General features: G+C 37.6%; 2 protein-coding genes across 3 annotated transcripts; one reads left to right on the top strand and one right to left on the bottom strand.

The window, feature by feature from the left end:
* Nucleotides 1–5,580: 5,580 nt before the first annotated feature.
* Nucleotides 5,581–9,416, top strand: LOC136203854 (PKS-NRPS hybrid synthetase cheA-like). The gene is made up of 4 exons (XM_065995081.1): nucleotides 5,581–5,630; nucleotides 6,714–7,985; nucleotides 8,076–8,704; nucleotides 8,788–9,416. The coding sequence occupies exons 1-4, from the start codon at nucleotides 5,581–5,583 to the stop codon at nucleotides 9,414–9,416; spliced, it is 2,580 nt and encodes an 859-aa protein (XP_065851153.1).
* Nucleotides 9,417–10,662: 1,246 nt separating this feature from the next.
* Nucleotides 10,663–11,597, bottom strand: LOC136203232 (uncharacterized). Of its 2 annotated transcripts, none has more exons than XM_065994334.1 (3): nucleotides 11,508–11,597; nucleotides 11,007–11,417; nucleotides 10,663–10,902 (listed from the first exon to the last, which is right to left on the bottom strand). In XM_065994334.1, exons 1-3 carry the CDS (start codon nucleotides 11,571–11,573, stop codon nucleotides 10,774–10,776), a joined length of 606 nt encoding a protein of 201 aa, XP_065850406.1. In that variant the 5' UTR covers nucleotides 11,574–11,597; the 3' UTR covers nucleotides 10,663–10,773. The 2 variants fall into 2 exon arrangements, with proteins under 2 accessions (XP_065850406.1, XP_065850407.1); XM_065994335.1 differs by having other exon boundaries at nucleotides 11,015–11,417.
* Nucleotides 11,598–12,948: the final 1,351 nt, after the last annotated feature.

Here is a 12,948-nt window from a genome sequence, read left to right as displayed (position 1 = left end):
ATAGACTCAGTTAGTCGGTGAATGAATCTTGGAAAAAAAGGTCAGAGCAAGGCAGGAAGAGTGTTCTAATCTTTTTTTTTCCTCATATGAATTAAAAAACAGGAACAAAAAAACAATTAAAAGAAAAACATGATAAGCCCGCAATATACCTAAATTATCATGCATAAATGTATTTAATTTCATGTAAAATATATATTAATTTTATTATTTTGTTAAGATTTTACGTTGGTATTTGTTATTTGTGTGCAAGGTGTTAATTATTTGGAAAAATCCAAATAGGAGCTAAAACGGAGCAAAAACGTACGAGTAAGAAATCATGTTTTCACTAAAAGACGTGTACGAGATTCAGAAGCCACGTCAGAGATGGAATCAAATTAAGGAAGTGACACAAAGTGTCTGTCGCGACCGAGATTCCCATAATCTCGATCGCGACACGCGTTCTTCATGCACAGTAACGCGAAATCAGCCACTTTCTCCCTCAATCCAAAGCCGCAGTAGAGATTCCTGAAATCTCCACAGAGATAGAAACTTTGCAAGGCACATTTTACATCTGTTAATTTCCAAACGACGCGTTCTTTCATCCGGATAGAGGCGACTCTTCACCAACGGATACGTCCCTTCAAACACACCTCTTGGAACATTATAAATAGAGGAAGGAATTCAGAATTAATGTTGTTCAGTTGGTTGTTCTAGTTCATAGTTTTGTTACACAAACTTGTTATAAAGTTACAAGTTGTGTAAATAGTTTGAGATACAATATGTAGTTATTATAGTTGTCCTTTAGAGTTTGACTATTGTTCGAAGATGAGTTTACACTTTGTAGTGGATTCAACGATCTCTATTCGAGGATTCAGCGAGAAGAACCAGCGGCTGAAGCGCCCCAGGGTCTGACAAGCCTACGAAGTTTGAGGAAAAGATTGACAACCCGTAACCCAAATTAGTTAAAATGCTATCCAAGCTTCTTCTTCTCTGTTAACTTGATTCGATTCATAATAAATTAATAAGTTATCTTTTCAATTCAATTTATTTCTATTGTTGTTATTTTCGAGTCTGATCTAGGGATATTCTTAAAAGTAATAAACCGGTGTTTTCAATAAAAATCTTTTTACACAAATTACATTTCAATGGAAACTTTAACTCAAATTAAAGTTTGGGTATCAAGTCAACCTCCAAGTTGTAAATTTGGACGAATTGATCCAAATTTAATAATTTTTTGCTATTAAAATTGATTGTATCAAGTTGATATATATAATATATTATATTATGTTTCGGAGATTTTTTGAGTATCCTCACGGGTCGTTTTTTCGGGCAGAGATTTTCACGGTTCGGGGATAGTAACACATACTCCCGTCCAAACTTAGTCTTCGGAAGTAAAACCTTTCTACTCTAATCATGCATCTAAAAATTTCGGTTTTTTTCTAATGCGTCGGTTCAGATCCCATATTTTTTGGTTTTCCCCCACTACATTGCCACTCTTTAACTTAAGTAAAAGTCAATAACTTATTTTGTTGGGAAGTCAATAAATCAATGTGTGATCATTAACCTGCGAGTTAGCAAGCAAAAACTAATACTTTAGTTGATTTTTTTCTAACAGTCCAAAAATATAATTTGTTTTATAAAAAATAATATTATATTTATTTGCTATAAATGCGTGAAATTATATACAGCTTGTTGTTGGGGTGAGGCGGGACAGAGTTAAAAAAACATGTACTATAAATGTGATTAATGATAGATTTGAGATTAAGTGATAAGAGGTGTTTATGGTGATCTTTTGTGATTTATGAGTGCTAAATTGATGTTTTAATATAAAAAGTTTAAAGTTCTATATATAGTTTTCATGAAATTTTCGATATTTTTCGGGTATCAGTTAGTGCTCAAACCCCCATAGCTTCCCTAGATTCGTCCTTGCATGTGATTTTCGATGTTATAGTAAAAAACAAATTTTTAGTAATATTGTTCAGGTTATGGGAAAGTTTTAGCATCATTTCTGAAGTTGTAACACACAATCTGTCCAACCGACTCATAAAGACAATCATTGATTTTTCGTAGTTCATCCATCCTTCCATCCAACTTTCAGTGAGAAAATGTCTAAGTTTTGGTGCTAAAAAGGATTTCTACAACTTATTGAAAGGAAGGTTGTGGTTCTGCGCTCGAGTTAAACCACCTACATGTAAACAATTTTTGAATCGGTTTCTACATTTTAACTAGATGAAGCGCAATTGTATCGACATCGTCCCACCTGATATATTAAGTCATTTTGTAATTCTTGATCTCCTTTCCCAAGTTTCGCAATTTAGCAAACTATGTAGGAGTCCGAGGAACCACGATAGTGTTTTTCACAGTAGCTATAATTATCAAAAGTAATGAGCAAAAGTGTTAAAGTACTTATACAAACACATTTATCAAGCAAAAAGACATTTTGATTATTTCAAAACTCTCCAAAATTATTTTTGATATTATGAAACTTTTATAAAATATTTTTATAATTTCTGAATATTTAAAAATATATTCTGAAAATTTTAAATAATTTTATAATGTTTAGAAAATAAACAATAAATATTTTGTTTATAAAAAAATTAAATAAACACACAAAAAAGGGAAATTTGCAAAATCGGGTCTGGAGAAATTTGGGGCAAAACGAGGTTCAGAAACTACCCCCACATGCCGACATGCGCCTTCCATGCGCCCTATGTGTGAGGTCCATGTGCACCACGTGGCGTGCAGGTTGGGCAAGGGCTTGCCATGCTGCACATGATAGGCCAATCGCAAGGCATCACGTGCTTCCCACCGTCATTTGATTCCCAAATTTCACTCATCCCATGGTTTTTAGAGTCTCAAGTCATAATGGTGTGGTTCGTTTGTCCATACGACACTTGGAACCCTATACCGAGACTAGACCAATATAGACTCCAATTTGAAACTACCTAAATCGCTAAAATCAATCTCTTTTAGTGATTATAGTCTCATTAAACCTCTTAAACAAGCAGAAAACGCATCCAAAAAAAAGTTTTCACCAATTATAAATTCAAAACAACTATTATCTTAATTTTTTCAATAAAACAATGAATATCTTCATGTTCGCGGATCAAGAACTTCCAGAACATGAGATTTGTGGCTCTGATACCAATGAAGGGACCATCACATAATAATCCCAATACGAATACGAATACGAATTTAAGACTTACCTCTTGTAGAGTAGGAATTGTTGAGAAGATTGCAGTGGAGGAACGGATCACCATGATCTCGTATTATCAGTCACAAATCACCCACATCAAGCTTAAGCGAAGATGAAAATGATAAGTTTACAAACTAAGAACGAACGACTGAGATAGAGAGGGCGGCATAGAGAGGTGTCAGAAGGAGACAACTGTTTTGTCTCTCTTAGACTGAATATTATGATAGTAGGGTTTCGCATGAGTATACCGTTTTTCGTATGTATTGTGGAGGCCTTAGGGAATACACAGTGTATTTCCAGCAGAGAGTTGATGCAATAAAGAAGAAAATATTTACTCCACTTCAAAAATTCATAACGGCGCTTTGCATGCTTGCCTATGGAGAAGCCATTAATCATAAAGATGAGTATATCAGAATTGCTGAGTATACTACATTAGAATGCCTTGAAAAATTCTATTGTACTATTATCGAGGTGTTCAGAGCAGTCTATATAAGGAAGCCAAATGCTGCTGATGTCGATCGTTTATTTCAAATGCACGATGAAACCTATGGGTTCCCTAGGATGCTTGGATGTCTTGATTTCATGCAATGGGCTTGGATACACTAGAGGAGATCATGGAGTTCCTACAATCATGCTTGAAACGGTCGCTTCATAAGATCTATGGATTTGGCAGGCGTTCTTTAGTGTTGCTAGGTCGAACAACGACTTTAATTGTTGAACATATCACATTTTTTTGAGACAAATTACAAGGAGAAGCTCTATAAGATCAATACACTGTCAACAACAAGATGTACAAGATGTGATACTACCTGGCAGATGGTATATATGTATCCCGAATGGGCTGCATTCGTGAAAAGCTTTTCACATGCGATACTTTCAAATAGAAGCACGAGAGTATAAGGAAGCATGTCGAACAAGCATTTGAGGTACTCCAAGCCCGTTTTGCAAATGTTTGTGGACCAGCTAGGCTTTGGGACCAAAGTAAACTCCATGATAATATGAAAGCTTGTATTATACTGCATAACATGATTGTCGAAGATGAGCGACACCTCTACTCCAGAACATATCCTCTAGAAGTATGTGTACCAGTCAGTATTGAAGACCTTCGATAAGACCTGCTCTTGATTTTTCGGCTTACCTCACATGAGATTTATAGCTACGCAGTAAAGCCACCCATATGAATATTAAACTCGATCTGGTCGAACACATATAGTAACATTTCAGAGTCACCGAGCTTAATGCATGATTACCGTAGAATATTATGTTATTTTATCGTATGTAAGTCGTGTTCTAATCAATTAATAATAATTATTCAAAGAATGTTTCTCTAATGATTTTTTTTCATTTTTATATATATATTTTTGGTGGATCATTTTTATATTTTTTATTTAAATAATAAATAATTAATCAATCAATAATTTTAATTTATTTCATAATAATAATTTATTTATTTAATTTATTAAAATAATAATACGTATTGAATTAACTATTTTGTTAAATAAATAATTGGGTTAATTACAAGTAGATTCCATGTGGTTCCACGAAATTGCAGATCGGTATTTGTGGTGTTTTTCTTTACAAACCCAACTCTATGGTTGCAATAACGACCACAAAATAAAAAATTTCAAAAATTAAAGTTGTTTAGTATCATATTTACTATGGAACCACATTTTTAATTTTTAAAAATCATCATTTTTTGAGTTTTCTCTCTCTAAACATTAACTTTATCTCTCATAAAAACAACACCTACATGACCTCAAATCTAAAAAGTTGATAAATTAAAGTTGCTTAAAAGATTATTTAACTTTTGAAAATTTTCATTTCGAGGTCGTTATCGGCCAAATTCTGACAAAGTGAACCAAAATGCAAAATTTTACAAATCACAAGGCTGCGTTTGTAAAAAAAATACCACAAATACCCATCTGCAAATCAGCGAAATCACATGACATTTATATGTAATTAACCCTAAATAATTTTATGTGATTAGTTATAAGTATAGAATTAATTATGTCGTTGGGTAAAAAATTATTAATTGTATATTAATTGACTGAATGTATATTGTTTTATTACAAGTAGACTCTACCAAAATTTGAAGTAACAAACATTTCTAACGGTGTGGAAGTGATAATTAACAAAAAAAAAATTGTTACTTTTATTTTTTTGAAAGAATGAATGAATTAACTTATATCAAAAGCGAGTATATCGGAAAGAAACGATGGAGGACATGCCCACTCACCGAGATCAGAACAAGAACTAACCGACTTTGCAAGCAAATGTGCTGCGAGGTTCGCTGATCGACGAACATAAGAGATTGAAGCAGACTCCAAATCTTGTAAAAATAAACAACAATCCTGAACAACATCCGATAAATAAGAAAGGTCGAAGGTCTGATGTTACTTAACACTATGGATATGGATGCTCTAATATGCATATGTGCCTTCAAAGGGTTGGAAATGTATCAAGTCTTTTAAAAATATAATTTTTGAACATTTTCGAGAAATTCTCTTTCTTTCTAAAGAAACAAGGTTAAATTGCATCCACCTGATATTCTCAACTGCTCTTCTCCACTCTCCCTAAATAACGGCTCTTCTGTATTCTGGCTAAGACAATTATATATATGGAAATAAATGAAAAACATGTGGATTTTTTAAATATACAATAGTGATGTTCCTATTCTTTTCATTTTCATGGTCTAAGATTTTGCTTTACATAAAAAAAAAAAATTCTATTATTTCTCAAATGATTTTTTCATTACTTCTTTTGTCGGTTTGGTAGCAACATGTAATTAATTGATTGGTTTGTATCATTTCACAAATGAAATTTTTTAAAACCTTTTTGGTTGGTAGCAGCAATAATTATTGTATACTCAAACCAAGGATTAGAAAAGGGTATTGCTAAATACCGCCCTTAATTTCTGTTTCACCGCACTGTTTTGACCATTTTACCCTTGCCACTTTTTTCCCCCCTAAAACCTTAAAAACTCTCTCTAGTTTTCTCTCCCGAGCACAAATCCCGGATTTGAAAAAAATGGATCAAAACATTCCCGAAGACAAAGTTCGAACACGAGGTAATATTACGAGAATTAAAAACGTTATTAATCATTTTTTTATTTTTTTTTATTCGAATTTTGCCTGGGCGGGTGGCGATTACCACCCGTTCCTTAGGCCGATCGGATGAACTACCCGATCGGCCTAAGGAACGGGTGGTAATCGCCACCCGCTCCACCCATGGAACGGGTGGTAATCGCCACCCGCTCCACCCATGGAACGGGTGGTACGCGCCACCCGTTCCACCTTTGGAACGGGCAGTACGCGCTGCCCGTTTCCACCTATGGTGGAACGGGTAGCCTGCCCGTTCAGGCAAAAGTGGACAGAAATTGCCCCGAACTAATTTCGAACGGGAGAAATAGACCCGAAGTATTTTTTTTTTGTAATTTTAATGTAAATTTTTCGTATATTCAGGTACCGATAGAAGATTGGAACCCCGATAACACTGATTATAGTTCGCGTTTTATAACGGATACCGTTTTCCCCACCAGTCAGGATGCTATTGATTGGGCAAAAAAGATAGCTATTCAGAATGGGTTTGAGCTTGTAATATCTTCGCACAAAAATGGGGGTAAACAGAAGTTGTTGCGCTGTTCACGGGGTGAACGATATAGAGGTGTTGTGAAAAATGATGAAGATCCTGCAATTAGGAAAAGTAAAACTAAAGCGTGCCGATGTAAATTTCAGATTAAAGCCTATCAACATGCAGACCTTTCGGGATGGGGGATAAAGGCTAAGGCTGGGTTAACTGGAATGCATAACCATACAATGCGTATGTATCCAGAGGGAAGTCGGCAAATGAGCGGACTCAGTATCGCATCTAAACAAATTGTGCGTGATATGTCTTCAGCTCAAGCAAAGCCTTGTGCTATTTTAGCAGCAGTTAAAGAAAAACACCCAGAGGACAACTCAGTAATTAAACACATATATAATTACAGGGACAAAATGAGGAGGGACGCGTTTGAAGGTAGAGACCTGGCTAGTCAATTCTACCATATTGCTGTGGAGAACAAATATGTCAATTACACACAGGCTGATTCAGGTGTGATAACGCATGTGTTCATGGCACATCCAGAGTCAGTTGATATGTTCAGGACTTACCACTGGTACATCGGCATTGATTCAACGTACAAAACAAACAAGTACAAAATGCCGTTTGTTGAGATTGTTGGGATGACGCCATGCAATAATAACTTCAAGATAGCGTATGCTATTGTTAAAGACGAGACCGAAGGGAGCTATCGTTGGATTTTGCAAAGGCTGAAGATTTTGCTTGGGGATGATCTTAACCCGACCGTTGTTGTTAGTGACAGGGAGCTTGGGTTATTAAAGCCGATACAAGAAGTTTTTCCACAAGCAGCGCACTTGCTATGCACTTGGCATATTAATAAGGATGTGGAAGATCGTGTGTATAGAATCATTGGAGATAAAGGCCTTGCCTCTAAATTCAAGAATGGCAAATGGAGAACAATATTAGAATCATTAACCATTGAGGAGTACGAGACCAATCTTATGATGATGAAGGAAAAGATGAGCAGGTTCAAAGGAGTTATCTCGTATGTTGAGGAGACGTGGTTGGTGCATAAGGAGAAGTTTGTTGTTGCTTGGACAAAGGAGTTCCTACATTTTGGTAACACAACTACTTGTCGAGTGGAGAGCGAACATGCTAGTCTAAAGCAATGGCTCAATACGGCAACTGGGTCCCTTGACACGGTATGGCAGAAGGTTCACAAGCAGATTGAATCACAAGCAACCAATATAAGGTATTTGCAATTTCTTCTACTGCGATTTTGGAATTTGCATTTAGGGTTGTATCATTTCACTAACTAATAATAATTTTGTCTTCGTATCAGGTACATGCTTGAACAGTCGCGGCTTCGTCAATCAGTCACTTTCACCGGACGCCCATTAAGCCAACTTGTATTCAAAGTCTCTCATTATTGTCTGCAGTTGTTGAATCAAGAGTTAGAGCGTATGAGAGGGTTGAGCCATGAAGTGTACGTGCGTTGCGGTTGTGTATTGAGAACATCGCATAAGATACCATGTGCATGTGAACTGAAACGAGCTTGTGATCTGGAACAAATGATCAGTTCTGAGAGTGTTCACGTGTTTTGGAGAACACTTTTAATCAATCATGGTCACACTGATGAAAATGACGGGCGTAATGATCTGAACGAGGAGCAGCGATATTTTAAGTCCTTAGTGGACCAAGTCTCTAAAGCCGACCCATCCGTAATGCGTAATATTTCAATGTTTATCCATGATCAACTACACCCTGATCAAGCTCAGTACACCGAACCCGATGTCAAAATTAACGTGCGGGGGCGACCTAAGGTGAGCAAATCCACAAAACGTATGCCGAGTTCTTGGGAATATAATGAAACTCGTCGTGGACGGGCTCGTTCTACTAGTTCATCTAGGAGTCGTGGTAGAAGTGGCAGAATTAGCTCGTCATCCTCGGTACATAATGCTGCCTCATCAGGTAAATTATATCTGATAAACCTAACTTTTTTTATAACTGTTTTGCAATATAGAGTTGTTTTACACTAATATACATGAATGCAGATGGAAAAACGTATCATGGTTCTGAATTCGTACATTCCGATAAAATAGTTGGCATAATTAAACCATACGTCGAATCATACTACGACGTTGTAGGTGATGGAAATTGTGGTTTCCGTACGGTAGCAACTTACATTTTTGGTGACGAAGAAGCGTGGCAGACAGTTAGGCATCACATTCGAAATGAAGTAATTGCTAACCGTTGTTTGTATCAAAGAGTGTTTGTTGATACTGTTGATGTAGCTCTTCGTAGAGTAAGTTGGGACGGTGCAGGTTGTACGCCGGATTATTGGATGATCGTTTGGGATGACTTGTGGCCGGTTGCTACCATGTACAATTCTGCTATCATGTTATTTGGCTTCTCAGGTGGGGACACATTAGCGTTGTGTGGTACTATCTTACCATTGTATGCCGCATCGACTGCTATAAGACCATCACGTGAGATTTGTATAGCTCATTTAGGGAATCACTGCCAGCACTACATACGTTTAAATTTATCGCCTAACTTTCCGGTGCCCCCTATAGTACACTGGTGGTTTGTGCACCGAGGCCAAAGCGTTGTAGGATGGGAGCGCTTCTATCAGGATAGGGTGACACAGTGGACCAGATTGGCCCAACTTAGGGGATATTAGTGGTTGATATTCTATAATGTTACAGGTGAATTCTGATGAATTATGTGTGGTTCTGTAATGTTACAGGTGAATTGTGATGAATTTTGTGTGGTTCTGTAATGTTACAGGTGAATATTGATGAATTTTGTGTGGTTCTGTAATGTTACAGGTGAATTGTGATGAATTTTGTGTGGTTCTGTAATGTTCCAGGTGAATATTGATGAATTTTGCTACTTCAGTTATCCACATTCCAACGTCTATATTCCAACGTCTATATTCCAACGGCTATATTCCAACGTCTATATTCCAACGTCTATATTCCAACGTCTATATTCTCCATCTATAAAATTAAACAATGTTGCTACTTCAGTTATCCACATTTACTCTTTACATTACGATCAACGAAAACTCTCAAACATAAATGGCTTCATCTGATTTTACCAACGAGTTCCCTAATTTTCCTCCCGAGAAAAGCATAGTTTCAACTTTGAATAAGTCTGATTGCACGACGAAGATGCTTGATTATCAATACTACGCAATTCGTGTATATGGAGAGACATTTGTGAGTCCAACAATGTTCCATCCTGAATTTCCATTTATGTTTTGCTTCAAGCTTCCGTCTGCTTGTGAGTTTCCAATATACTCACTACACATGCTGTGGTTCTTATGTTATATGTATTACATGTCTTTTGAATTTGCTCTAGAGGAATGGTTGAACAATTTGAATGAAGGAAATATTCCTAGTCATATTCAAACATTTCTGAAGTGGTTTATGCCTATTGATGACTGGAAAGCTATGTTCGCCAGACTATTGCGTGATAATCAGAGGGGAATCATCCCTAAAAAAAATTTCAACTCCATCATCTTTTTAAGATGGACAGAGTCTGAAATTTCTCATGAGGTTCATCGAACTTATCCTTACTCGATCGTGAAAAATTGGGATCGCTATAAATTAGAGGTTCGAGTACTACAGAGTAACAGCGCTTCAAAGAACGATTACCTGCCAGGACGAGCTTGGCCAAGAAATAGAGGAAATGCTCCATGGAATATTTTTCCTGTGGAATATGAGACGAATATTACAGAGGAGAAAGAGATATACCTTGCAATACAGTCAGGTGTACCAGCGACATCTTCACCAAACATTCAGGTGTACGAAGAAGATAGTGACTAATGTCTTTTTTTCCGGTTTATGTCGTTGTAATGTCTTTTTTCAGTTTATGTCGTTCTAATGTATTTTTACAGTTTATGCAGTTTATGTCGTTCTAATGTATTCTTAAATTTGCAATAATAACAAAACATACCACAAAAAAGTACTAAAATATCAATCCACCAAATTCTGTCAAAATAGTACTAAAATACTACAAAATACAGTCATAACTCACTTGGCCAAATGCCAAGCATCCATAATCTCCTCTAACGACTGCCTATATACAATCGCAGCATCCTCGTCCAGATGACTCATGTGATCCAGCACAGTTTCACCCCAGCCAGATAATCGACTAACCCACTGTAAAAAAGTAAGGAACAAAAAACAAGGTTAATATCATTTCACATTTCAGTAAATATCATTTCACATTACTAGACCAGTCAAGAAAACCAAAAATAACTTACAATCTCACTGTTCGAGCGAGTATAAACAGCCGGTCCGGGTGCAACAATCTCCGGAAGTAGACGAGGGTGTGAGTGACGGGTGTACCAATGCATGTACTGATCCTCACAATCTGATGGAGTATGTGCTAGAGTGAATACAGACAGTATAAGGACGGACGACTGGGGAAAAGAGTCCCAAATACCCTGCACCATCACAGCTGGCACCTCTACACGATACTTCAAACTGGTCCACGGGCGAACAGCCTTAGAAGGCTGCAATATCGGTCTAGGAATGGTCTGCACATGTCCAAGCTGTCGAAGGCATCGCCCCGGCATGTACGGCTCGATCACATCCCGATACCGTATCCATCCAGAATATAGAGTCCTCGGGGTCTCAGTAATGGCATCAGGGCCATACGGCATCCACATGACCTACAGATGTATAAAATTACATTAACACATACAAGTAATACACAAATTTGTTTTAATTGAATAGTATTTATAATTATAAAGTAAGTATACCTCATCTGCTGTCAACACATCAAGCCGGGCACGAAATGCTCTCAACCGCTCATCACTCTTCTCCATCGATATAGATGGCCACAACGAAGCCCTAGGAAGATCCGGATCAACTGTAACTGCCTCTCGATGTGGCCTGAAGCAAGGAAAATACTCGTAAATCCAGGACTGGAGCAATGTCATACAACCCGTCATCTGCCCGCAATCTCCTCTGGTAACAATACCAAGATGACGGTATAGATATGCTAGTGCAGCTGATCCCCAAGAAAGTCCAACGGCTCCAGCCGCCGAGTCCTGCACCTCTAACAGACAAGAAGGTCGGATGCGGTCACCACTCTTGTCTACGAACAAGGTGGAACCGAGCATCAGCCACGTCCAAGCTATAGCCTGGGTCTCAGGAATCCGATCACCTCCACAGCGCTCCATGACGGAAGCGGCTCGTATACCACCAGAAGCATAATGACGGGCATCTAACTCAACCCGAGTCGCCCCAAACAAATCCATCACGCACTCCTTAAGCTCATCAACAGTCGCATCAGCAGTCACCATGGCACCATCTACGGGGATGCGCAATATCTCCCACACATCATGAGAGTAATAATTCTCATTAAAAACTCTTTCATAAGAATATTTAGACTTTGAATGATAATTTTTCTTCTCATTAAAAGCCTCTTTTTTTTTGTAGTGACGAGCTCAAGAGACTTGGAAAGATCTTCACTGAGGAAGAGCAAGTCAAGAAGATTCTTAGGAGTCTTCCTAAAAGCTGGCAAGCAAAGAAAACTGCTGTTGAGGAAGCTCAAGACTTAACCACCTACAAGTATGATGAACTCATTGGCTCGCTGCTGACCCACGAGATATCAATGAAGAACTTCGAGGTGAAAGAAAAGTCTGAAGACAAGAAGCAAAAATCTCTTGTCATGAAAGCTGACTCCACTGATGGGAGCTCAACAGACGATGAAGAAATGGCTATGTTCACTAGAAAGATGAAAAGGTTGTTCAGAAAGAATGACAAATATTCTAAGAAGCCTTACAATAAGTTTGATAAGTACAAAACTGAGTCCAGCAACAGCAAGTACAAGAAGGACAGCTCAAAGCCCATTACATGCTTTGAATGTCATCAAACTGGCCATATAAAGTCAAGCTGTCCCACGCTGAGGAAAGAAAGAAAGAACAGCAAGAAGGCAATGGTGGCAACTTGGAGTGACAGTGATGAGTCTTCATCATCAGAAGCTGATGCCACTGAGTCAGCAAAGATTTGTTTCATGGCTGACGAACTTGCTGAGCCATGTGTTTCTGAGCATGCTGACCCCTTCATTGCATCTGACGATGAGGAACAGTCAACTGAGGTATTATCACTACCCTTGCTCAGAAATGAAATGGTTAATGCCCTAAGTGACCTCTACACACTTGTCAAAAAGTGTAATAAAAAGGTTAGAGCACTCAG

Source organism: Euphorbia lathyris, chromosome 8, assembly GCF_963576675.1.
Source record: "Euphorbia lathyris chromosome 8, ddEupLath1.1, whole genome shotgun sequence".
Taxonomy (NCBI): Eukaryota; Viridiplantae; Streptophyta; class Magnoliopsida; order Malpighiales; family Euphorbiaceae; genus Euphorbia; species Euphorbia lathyris.
Note: the sequence above shows the minus strand (reverse complement) of the source record. Positions and strands in the feature narration are given on the sequence as shown.